At 45.3% G+C, this 12,187-nt stretch overlaps 1 protein-coding gene across 3 annotated transcripts in view; it reads right to left on the minus strand.

The window, feature by feature from the left end:
• LOC140427663 (neural cell adhesion molecule 2-like) overlaps positions 1–12,187 on the minus strand; it is an 896,208-nt gene that overhangs the window by 28,363 nt on the left and 855,658 nt on the right. For 2 of the 3 annotated variants that reach the window (XM_072513136.1, XM_072513135.1), the window contains exon 17: positions 2,142–2,180. The exons of the other annotated variant lie outside the window; for it this stretch is intronic. In XM_072513136.1, the coding sequence (XP_072369237.1) occupies positions 2,142–2,180 (39 nt within the window). The remainder of the gene's footprint in view (positions 1–2,141; positions 2,181–12,187) is intronic. 3 annotated transcript variants of the gene reach the window in all.

Below are 12,187 nucleotides of genomic sequence, written 5' to 3' on the forward strand. Positions count from 1 at the left end.
TGGCGGGAGGGACGAAATGGAGGACATAAATGTAAATTAGTCATTAATGAACCGTAGGAAATTCAGGTGGAACCTCTGCACCCAAAGAGAGGGATTAACATGGAACAGAGTCTGTACCTTTAAAGTAATTGGAATGAGTGGCACAGCTGAACTGCAGGTGGTGCTAGACAAATACATGAGGGAGAAATAATTAGAATATTATGATGATAGGGTTAAATTAAGGAGGTTTATATGAAGCATAAACACTGGCTGAGACCAGTTGAGCTGAATTTCCTGCTTCTGTGATGCTCGCACCATGTAATTCTTGTATAACAAAACTTTGCCAAACACTGTCCTTTCATGTAAGCAGTGCACGTTTAACAAACACAACAAATAACAAATTCAGGATATTTGTATTCCTCAAACGTCAAAGGCTCATATTACAACTGACAATTGGCTTACCTTGGAGATTTTTATTGTCAGGAAATGGAGTTTCTGAGAGCTTTGTTGACTGTATTGCCAATGTTTGTGATTTTTGTTTTTTTTATGGACGTGTTTATTCAGTTTTATTCAGCTGCATTTTTTATGAAAGTTAGACTGATCAAGTAGAGACAAATGGTATATGTTCCCATTTTAAACATCTACTAGCACAATCGAGCATGCCCAAGGCAAATAAAACATGGTTAGATGCACAGTAAATCTCACTCTCTTCTTCCCTCGAAGATGGCTCAAGCTCAATACTAGGAAGAGTAGCCCTTACTGCATCATATAATCCTTGTGGTGCATTGCACTAAGACGAGTGACTAACGACTTGCTCAACTACACACAGTCATTCTTGAACTAACTTTATTTACACCTTCCCAGCAGAGAGGACAGCAAAGAGGGCAATAACAATAATTTTTATTAGTGTCACAAGTAGGCTTTCATTAACACTGCAATGAAGTTACTGTGAAAATCACCTCATCGCCACATTACAGCGCCTGTTCAGGTACACTGGGGAAGAATTTAGAATGTCCAATTCACCTAACAGGCACATCTTTCGGGACTTGTGGGAGGAAACCGGAGCATCCGGAGGAAACCCACGCAGACACGGGGAGAACGTCCAGACTCAGCACAGACAATGACCCAAGCCAGGAATCGAACCCGGGTCCCTGGCGCTGTGAAACAACAGTGCTAACCACTGTGCTACAGTGCCGCCCACTATATAACAAAACGCTGCGACTTTGCAATATATACATCTCGTCTTTGCAATATATTAGACTCCTTCTCCACTTCAAAAAAAAGAATTAATTATCACAATGTAAAATTATACTTGTATATAATTTCCCAGAATATTATATGACAAAATCAGTATCAACAGTAGCTGAAAATTTAACAGGTTGAGTTGCATATTGTTTATACAGTAATCACAACCAAACAAATGTGACTGACACTTCAAGAGTAATTTACATATAAGAAAGTTGTTTTTCCTCAACACCAGAAGGTGTTAAACAAAAATACTATCATTTGACAACAGTGATGAAAATAATGATTTATTCCTTCTTTTTTTCTACAGACATTAACCTATTAGGTTTCTTTCTCTTTCTGTCTTGTTATCTCCTTCGATTTCCATTGGCTTCACTCAGCTCTCTCAACGTCTCTGACTGTTTCAAATCTGAACTTTGGCTTTGATGTACCAACTCCACTTAATGATTGAGACTGTGACATTTATTAATTTATCTTAATAACAGACCCTAGTTCACTTTGCTCTACTGGTGGATTCTGTGATCCCAGCAAACCTTGAAATTCTTTTTGACTTGCGCTTTCTTTCTGACTTTCACTTGGGACTGTCGGACGAATTTGAACAATAGGTGGTTTATCCTGCTCCTTTAACCAACCCTTCAATTTTCACTTTCAAGCAAGCGATCTACATGGCACTGACGGATTCTCTCTCCAGCTTGTACAAGAGATGTGAATGCACATAGTCACTTTACAACAACCCCAGATACATAGGCCTCGCTATGACCTTGATAGTTTTCCATCAAAACCTTCTGAACTCTCTAAATTTCATGCATCTTGCAGAATGACTAATTTACATTTTGCCTTGCATTTCTCTTACTTTGCTATCGAAGTCAGGCTCAAGCAAACTGGACCTTGTTCTAGGAGCATGTTTAAACACTCACCTGTAAGGTGAGCAACCAATTGTAGATTGTGGGGTTACTCTGTAAGAGAACAAAAGATTTTCTAGTCTGTTTGAAGGAAAACATGGAAATTACTACCTACCGTGGCATTTAGCAAATACTTCTGTAAATACCTCTTTACAATCTCTGCAGTTCTTCCGAAAGCACTATTTTGTGCTGGGTAACATGGTCGCATTGGAATCTGTTTGACTCCATTCTTACGTCTATTTCAGACTGTTATGATGTAATCTGTAGACTGTTATTTCACACCAACACCTCTGGCAACGAAAACAATTGAACATCAACTTTGCAAAACCTCAATAGTTTGGGCATTTGTGATAGTGGGTATGGACTCAACATTTATACACTTGCCAAAATAATGTACTCTTTGCTTTCCACTTCAAAGAAATCGACTTGTATTTGTTTCCACGGTTTCCCTGTGTTTGACCATGGAATAGACAGAACCTTGGTTGATCCATTTCTTACTTTGAGACACACTCCACAACTTTTCACAAAGGCATCAATATCTAGATCTGACATTGAGGAAGTGCTGGATCAACAAAATGGACAGAAAAAAATAGCTTCTCACGACTGCTTTCACGTAAACTATCCCTGTGTGCTCTTGTTGAAGTTCCTCCAACAATCTCTCTTGGAACGTTGGGAGGATAATGGGTCTTAACCCCCATAGCCTTCATCTGCGTATAGTTTGCTTCTAGGCATGAAATATTCTTGCAATTTCTCATCATCAGCCAGACATTCATGACATAATTGAGCACTTTACTGAGCCTCACACCCTTGCGAGTTTCTTCATGAATTTCTCTGGCAGACGCTGGCCCATCATTTTTGAATGCAAAGTAATTCCCAGGTAAGTCAGTGGCTCTAAATGAATCAGTCATCATGGTAAATCTTGAAAGCATGTTCATGTTGCTTGAGTTGCTGACTTTATGATCTTCAATATTGTGCTGATGGTTAATTTGATGATTTGGTCCTCCTTGGCTACGGACCACTTTGTGCTCTTCGAGCACTCCCTCAATGTTGGACTGATCCCTACTTTAAATAACATGGTCCAGTATAAGTGTATATTCTTAAGCAAATTCTTTCCCATCAGGGAGGCTCTGTTCCCACCTACTACCGACAATGGTAAGTGATAGGATGTATCATCACAGTCCACTCTGACACTAGTTTGTTCCAGCTGGCTACAGCGGCATTAATGATAAAAGTAAGTTGTGAATATCCAACCCCACCATGAGCGCTGGAATTTTATTTTCAGCCCTTTTACTCTCATCTTCTACGTGATATTTTCCTTGCTCCTTGATTGAGTACAGCTCTTGACCTTCCTGCTCGATAACATCAACTTCTGTTTTCATACTTATCCTATTCGCAGTCAAGGATTTCCCAACTCCTGAACTAGTTTTAGATTGACCGGGACCTGGTTCATCGCTGCAACTTGGGGCTTTACCATGACCTGGAACATTACTCATTCCTCTGGCCACCTGGATGTCACTCCCACAGATACAGCGAGCGAGAGTCTCCGGTCCGCGAGCTGTGTTTTCCTGGGTGGCGCACCCTCACCGGCAGCGGCAATATCTGTTCCCACCACCTGCCAATGGAATCTCCCATTGTGGCGACCCCATGCCGCCGGGAAACCCGCGGACATGGTTGCACTGCCGGCAAAATAGAGAATCCCACCGGCGGAGAATCCCACGAAGCATTTGTAATGCAACCAGTGGCCTTTCAATAATTAGTGGCTACCATGTCAACTGCAGGATCTAAATTTCTGAGACTGTGAGATTGGCTGCCAAGGCCTGGGTCTCGGTGAAATTCAGTGGACTGCCCCAGGCCAGCTCAGGAAATGAGCTCCTTGCAAATTGCAACTATCTCTTTCTGTCATTTCCATGGCTGTGGCTTCATCGCGGGTTTCCTTCCACGTCAGCTTGTTGCCTTTGATCTGAAGCTTGGACTGGATTTTATTGTGCTATCGGCCTCCTGTGAATGTGCCTCTGAAATTAATTTATTTGCTCACACTGCACTCACGGTCACAAGAGGGTTTTGTTAATGCAAGATTGTAATCTGCAACAGTCTCTCTTGGCAGTTCGCAAAATGCAATTCTCAGAGCAATTTGATTGTTAGTCATGCTATGTTTCCAGAATTTCATTAATTTCAGCATGTCCCATTAAAATGGGGTCTCTCGGACAACATTGGATAAAAACTACATCAACACATCTGGTCCCATCATTGTCAGGAAAGCATTTCATTTATCCTCATTTCCTAGTTTATTAATTTTCAGCCAAATGTGTAACCGTCATTCATAATTACTCCAGTCCTCTTGGTTAGGGTTATGTTGCCCCATTGTCTCCAAATTTGTCTGCAAGACATTTTTTTTTCAATTACTCACTGTACTGATTCACTGTGTATCTTAATTTGATGTGTATACACACAGACCAATCTGTCATAGATAGGTTCTTGATTAATAAGGGGATCAGGGGTTATGGGGAGAAGGCAGGAGAATGGGGATGAGAAAATATCAGCCATGATTGAATGACGGAGCAGACTCGATGGGCCGTGTGGCCTTATTCTGCTCCTATGCATTATGGTCATTTTGGTCAAACTTCCTCCAAATCAACTTTAGAACTTCCAAGAATGTGTCAAAATGTTCTTCAGCTCTTAACTTCCCAGTTGAAATGTCGAAACAAATCCCATCCCTGACTTGCCATGACCTTTTGATTGGAAATTGCATTGTGTCATGGGAGGGAGATATTAGGAAATTGAACCCAGAAGTGGGTCCAAGGTGTAGCAGGCAATTATAATAATGATAATCGCTTATTGTCACTTTTGGCAGCAAAGATCCATGTTGAATAAGAACCTTTCAAACAGAGGACATGAAGATGTCTTCCCATCAGTCTATGTTGAATCTTATCCCAGGTCTCAGGGATGAAGAATCTGTGGCCCACTCAATATATTATCAAATTTTAACTCCCTTCCCCTCTACCAAATTTTTAATGTTACCTTCCTTACTCCTTGTAATCTTGGTTGGTCATGTACCAACTATGATGGCCAAGACCAGGCACTGGGGGAGAAATTCATGTCCATCTATTTTGTATCTGAAATGTGGGTGGTCAAATGCTGATAGACCAGAAGCAACCACATTCACCTCATTGAGCCCAAGGCCTAACTGGTGCCATATTCTCACCAATGTGCAAATGGCCAAACAAACATCTTTCTGAAACAGCGTAAGGCTGCTTTACTGAAGAAATAAAGAGTCCAACATTGGCTGTAGGAGCCAAAGCAAATTCAGGTACAAATGTGCAGAGTTGGAGATAAGTTAATTAAAATTTTACCTTTAGCGTTTACAGCAATTGCCACAGTGATACACCTTGACAAATTGTTATTCCTTTTTTGGTACTCCTATTTTATGAAGTGTTACCATGAACTTACAGCAGAGAAATCGGCCATTTGGCTAAACTGGTCCCTGTCAATGTTTATTTTCCACACAAGCCTCCATCAACTCCTTTTAATTTCACCCAATTGGCATCAGGTTCTAATTCATTTACCTTCACTTGGTTATCGAGCTTGTTAATCTCCTGTGAAAATAATTGTCTTCATCTTTCCCTCCTCCACAGTCGCTGCCTCCCATACATATAATGGGAATAGTGAGGGATTACTTCCCAGTCTCTGCCTGGACAAAGGGCACTGAAGAGTTAACTTTGGCGCACCATGCAGACACTTGGGATTCACTGTTGACAGGCTTCCTCTGACTTCCGAAAAGATTTCTAAAAACAAACTGTCAGCTCTCAAATTGACTCGTGCAGCTGACGGACGCTTGTGAACGAAAGTCATTCAGCAAATCAGCAGGCTGGAATGATCCACGGCTCAGTTTTCTGGAGATCGATGTACAAAGAAGTTATCAGGGAGAACCTGTCTTGAGGCTCAACTCAATCTTTGTTAATTCACACAAACGAGTTTCATCAACAGTAATATAACGCCTTCAACCTGCTATCCCAAGGCACAACACAGGAGCACAATCAGTCAGAAATTGACACTGAACCAAAGAAGACAAAAGGACAAGTGATCAAATGCTTGGTTAAAAGGTAGGGCCTTAAGCAGCATCTTAAAGGAGAAACAAGAGGTGGAGGGGCAAAGAGGTTCGGCGACAGAATTCCAGAGCTTCACGTCTCAAGAGCTGAAGGCATGCTCAGTGGTGGTGGGGTGAGGAGTGTAAGGGGTGCACAAGAGGCCATAGCTGGGTGAAGATTACAGCACTAGAATTAGAAAATGCTGGAGAAACTCTGCGTTCTACACACCATTCCTGTCCCACTCCTCTCTGGAGCCTCAATAAAGGGTGGTACCATGATTAATAAGGGCATCAGGGGTTATGGGGAGAAGGCAGGAGAATGGGGATGAGAAAAATATCCGTCATGATTGAATGGCGGAGCAGACTCGATGGGCCGAGTGGCCTAATTCTTCTATATCTTATGGTAGCACAGTGGTTAGTACTGTGGCCTCACAGCACCAGGGTCCCAGGTTCAACTCCCGGCTTGGGTCATTGCCTGTGCGGAGTCTGCATGTTCTCCCCGTGTCTGCGTGGGTTTCCTCCGGGTGCTCCAGTTTCCTCCCACAATCCAAAGATGTGCAGGTTAGGTGGGTTGGCCATGCTAAATTGCCCTTAGTATCCATGGGTTATGGGGATAAGGTGGAGGCGTGGGCTTGGATAGGGTGCTCGTTCCAAGGGCTGGTGCAGACCCGATGGGCCGGATGGCCTCCTTCTGCACTGTAAATTCTATGAAACGATTGATTTGTGCTCAATTTCTAACCCCGAATACATTTTTGCTTCATGAATGAAATTGAGAATTGTTCCTTACTCAAGATTATTAATGAATATAGTGAACACTGGTTCTACTAAAGAGACATGCATGATTGTGTTAATATTACATTATTGGCAGTATTCTCAAAATAGGCATTGAATTATGTGATAAAAATCACTACCAACACATTCAGGTCGGGCATGAGGGGCGATTCTGCACCCGGGAAATCCGCGAGTATCAACGGCAATGTGGGCGGAAAATGCCACGAGAGTTGGGAAACAAGATTCTCGCCTCAAGATTCAGACCTTGCCGACGTGACGGCCACACAAGTATTGGGGGGTTCTCTTCCCCCGGCCCCACCATCATGGCAGTATCAAGTGCACTCTCATCCCGCCCCTCACAGCCATCGTTGTCACATCGGCGAGTTTTACAACAGCTATGAAAGAATGGGAATCAGTCGAGGGGAGCCCATCGGGGGCGCCAAGATATGTATCGCCTCCACGGGGAAAGGCACATAGGCGATAAGTGTAATGGCACTGCCACCTGCCACTGCCCCCCCCCTCCCCCATCACTGCCCCTAAAACTGGTTGGCACTGCCCACGGCACAAGTTGACACTGCTTGATACTTTGACAAATTCTGGTAAAATTCCAACCATAGTCTCTGGATAACTACTAAGTGCCAAATCTAATAAAATGTCCTCTCTGGTATTCTGTCTCACATGTTGAATAAAGAACCAATTATTGAAAGAAAAACATTTGCACTCAGTTGGTCTTTCCAGAACAGTGCTGAGACATCACTGCACACACAGAAACATACCCATTTCCTCCATTCACTGCTCACTTCTTGTCTAACTGTGCATTGGCATTCAGCAACTTGATACGGATCTCTGTTTGTAGAGTGCTTTGGGGATTCATTTGACATTATTTTTGCCATCTTCAAAGTGTTTGACATGGTTTGGCACTGTGAATTCCTCAACAGCTTAAAGTTGGATAATCTTGTACCAGAATTTGTTGATGAGTCATCTTCAGCTAGTTTCTGATTTTTATTTTGGCATCTTATTCCGATGATCTTTTTAGAGGCTTAATTATCCCTCGTCGATGTTCTTTGCCAAATTTCTCTCCCAGCATTTATTTCGAGAGAGCGCTGACACCTTGCTTGGGGTGGGATTTCATGGAGTTCTGGAATATGAGCCAGAGCATTAACCTTCCCATCATTCGTTGAATAGTTTTCCAGCATTTAGTGCAAATAGAGCCAGCACCTGTGGAGTCATAGCCGAGTCAGCGAGGTGGGGATGCAAATGTAAAATATTCAAGTCTTCCCTGCTGCCTCAGCAAGTAGGTGAGACACTCAGACCTGGGCTTTGTCAATTTGATCCTGGTTATGAGCAAAGATTGCTCCCCAGTGGGAATGAGCACATGGTCCTGATGCCTCCCTTCACCAGGCCAATGAATAATTCTCCACATCAGCAATCTAAACTGCGTTTTATTGGATTGGATTGGATTGGATTTGTTTATTGTCACGTGTACCGAGGTACAGTGAAAAGTATTTTTCTGCGAGCAGCTCAACAGATCATTAAGTACATGAGAAGAAAAGGGAATAAAAGAAAATGCATAATAGGGCAACACAACATATACAATGTAACTACAAAAGCACTGGCATCGGATGAAGCATACAGGGTGTAGTGTTAATGAAATCAGTCCATAAGAGGGTCATTTAGGAGTCTGGTGACAGTGGGGAAGAAGCTGTTTTTGAGCCTGTTCGTGCGTGTTCTCAGACTTCTGTATCTCCTGCCCGATGGAAGAAGTTGGAAGAGTGAGTAAGCCGGGTGGGAGGGATCTTTGATTATACTGCCCGCTTTCCCCAGGCAGCGGGAGGTGTAGATGGAGTCAATGGATGGGAGGCAGGTTTGTGTGATGGACTGGGCGGTGTTCACGACTCCCTGAAGTTTCTTGCGGTCCTGGGCCGAGCAGTTGCCATACCAGGCTGTGATGTAGCCCGATAGGATGCTTTCTATGGTGCATCTGTAGAAGTTGGTAAGAGTCAATGTGGACATGCCGAATTTCCATAGTTTCCTGAAGAAGTATAAGCCCACAGGGCCTCTTCACAGGGTGATGAGGGCAACTCAGATTATTACTGCGATGGAGATTTCTGAACAACTTTGCAACTTGCTGATCCTTAGAGCTCAGCTGCACACTGGGAACTGCATTTACCAAGTAGGTCTTCAGTGGTTTCAGTGTCCACTTCTGTTAATCTGATGATGCGTTTCTACTTTCCCTGTTCAACAGGTATTTGTGGTTTTAGTCACAGAAAGCCTAACTTACAACTAATTAAAAGCACTTCATTAATATGCTCCTCACCATTCGACCAATGCACCGAATGAGTTGAATAATTATTTGATTTCAGAGTTGTGAAATTGTGAGGAAAGGAATCAACCACCCAATCAACCAGATGTATTCATGCATTTTACCCCTCATTAGCATACTTGCAAATTTGCTATCCTTTGCAGTGTAACAGAATAAACCCCACGTAGTTTAGGGTGATGCTTGGGTAACGTGTCTCGCCAACAGTACCAGATCCTCATTCCCTAGTACACGAGTGAGGTGAATGTAATAACCTCCAGTCCAAAGCTGTCAGTATGGAGTTGATAATAATTAGAGAACAGTGGAAACATGGAAATTAGGAGCAGGAGGAGGCCATTCGGCCCTTCGGGCCTGCTCCACCATTCATTATGATCACGGCTGATCATCCATCTCAGTAATCTGATCCCCCCTCCCCCCCCCCCACCCTTAGTTTCCCTTCGCCCCAAGTGCGATACCGAACTGCTTCTTGAAATCATACAATGTGTTGGCCTCAACTGCTTTCTGTGGTAGCGAATTCTACAGGTTCCACTTGGTGAAGGAATTTCTCCTCATCTCAGTCCTAAATGGTCTACTCCGTATCTTTTGACTGTGACCCCTGGTTCTGGACACCCCACCATTGGGAACATTCTTCCTGTACCTACCCTGTCCTGTCCTGCTAGAATTTTATATGTTTCTATGAGATTCCCCCCTCATACTCCTGAACCCCAGTGAATACAATCCTAACTGATTCAATCTCTCCTCATAATTTTGTCCCGCCATCCCAGGAATCAGTCTTGTAAACCTTCGCTGCACTCCCTCCATGACAATAACATCCTTTCTCAGATATGGATACCAAAACTGCACACAATATTCCAGGTGTGGCCTCAAGAAGGCCCTGTATAATTGTAGCAAGACATCCCTGCTCCTGTACTGAAATCCTCTCTCAATGAATGCCAGCATACCATTTGCCTTATTTACCACCTGCTGCACCTGCATGCTTACCTTCAGTGACTGGCACACAAGGACACCCAGGTCACATTGCACTTTTCCCTCTCCTAATTTATGGCCGTTCCGATAATAATCTACCTTCCCTTTTTGCTACCAATATGTATAACCTCACATTTGCCCAAATTATACTGCATCTGCTATTCATTTGACCACACACTCAACTTGTCCAAATCACACTGAAAGATCTCTGTGTCCTCCTCACAGCTCATCGTCACACCCAGCTTTGTCATCTGCAAATTAATTCCCTCATCTAAGCCATTCATATATATTGTGACTAGCTGGGGGCGTAACACCGATCCTCAGGTACCCCACTAGTCATTACCTGTCATTCAGAAAAAGACCTATTTATTCCGACTCTTTGTGTCCTGTCTGCCAACCAGTTTTGTCTATCCATCTCAATACACTACCCCCAATTCTATGTACGTTAATTTTGCACGGTAATCTCTTCTGTGGGACTTGTCGAAAGCCTTCTGATAGTCCGAATAAGCCACATCCACTGGCTGCCGCTCGTCAACTCTACGAGATACATACTCGAAGAATTCCAGTAGATTTCTCAAGCATGATTCTCCTTTCATAAACCCATGCTGACTTACTCCGATCCTGCCACTATTTTCTAAGTGCTCTGCTATAAAATCTTTGATAACGGATTCTAGAAATTGCCTCACTACCGACATCAGGCTGACTGGTCTATAATCCCCTGTTTTCTCTCTACCTTCCTTTTTAACAGTCATATTAGATAGCCTCCAAATCTGTAGGAATGGTTCCAGAGTCCATAGAATCTTGGCAGGACCTTGCGTACAGGCAGTGTGACCTCAGGCAATATGTGGCGTAGTGCCCGAGTACGCCACTTTGCGGGGGCCGGAGGATCGAGGAACCAGCACCGGTCACGATTCCATGCGTGAAACTGAATTCTCCACCCCAGTGCCGGGTGCGATTTCGGCGTCGGGGTGCGTAGAATCCACTCCCTGGACTTAGCACTGAGTTAAAAACGTTCAGACTATGAACTCTGCCCTCAACTTTGATTCTTGTTTTTTGCAGAGTACCAGTCTATACCTTTGTTTTCAGGGGCGTCATTCTCCGACCCCCCGCCGGGTCGGAGAATGGCCGTTGGCCGCCGTGAATCCCGCCCCCGCCCCCGCCGAAGGGAGAAAAGTCGGCGGGGCGTTAATGGCGCCGCTGCCGCGGAGAATGTCACGGGTCTGCGCAAGGCAGCCGATTTTCGGCCTGCCGATATTCTCCCTTCCGGATGGGCCGAAGTCCCGTCGACGTGATGACCGTTCACGTCGACGTCAATCAAACCTCCTTTTTCATCGGCGTGACCCGGTGCTCCAGGCTCACGCCGACCAGCGAGGAGGTGAGTGACGGCCTGGGGGGTTGGCTCTGGGCAGGAAATGGCGTGGCCGCAGACTGATTGCCTGAGGAGAGGTGTGTCTCGGCTTGTGTGTGTGTGCGGCGGGGGGGGGGGGGGGGGGGGGGTGGTTAGAGTAGGCTGGGCTCCGGGGGAGTGCCGGGAGGGGGTCCGTGCCGGGGTGGAGGTTGGGGGTTGGGGAGGGGGTCCGTGCCGGGGTGGAGGTTGGGGGGGGGGTCCGTGCCGGGGTGGAGGTTGGGGGTTGTGGAGGGGGTCCGTGCCGGGGTGGAGGTTGGGGGGGGGGGGGTCCGTGCTGGGGTGGAGGTTGGGGGTTGGGGAGGGGTTCCGTGCCGGGGTGGAGGTTGGGGGGGGGTCCGTGCTGGGGTGGAAGTTGGGGAGGGGGTCCGTGCCGGGGTGGAGGTTGGGGGTTGGGGAGGGGGTCCGTGCCGGGGTGGAGGTTGGGGGGGGGGTCCGTGCCGGGGTGGAGGTTGGGGGTTGTGCAGGGGGTCCGTGCCGGGGTGGAGGTTGGGGGGGGGGGGTCCGTGCTGGGG

This window comes from Scyliorhinus torazame, chromosome 8 (genome assembly GCF_047496885.1).
Source record: "Scyliorhinus torazame isolate Kashiwa2021f chromosome 8, sScyTor2.1, whole genome shotgun sequence".
In the NCBI taxonomy this organism is placed as follows: Eukaryota; Metazoa; Chordata; class Chondrichthyes; order Carcharhiniformes; family Scyliorhinidae; genus Scyliorhinus; species Scyliorhinus torazame.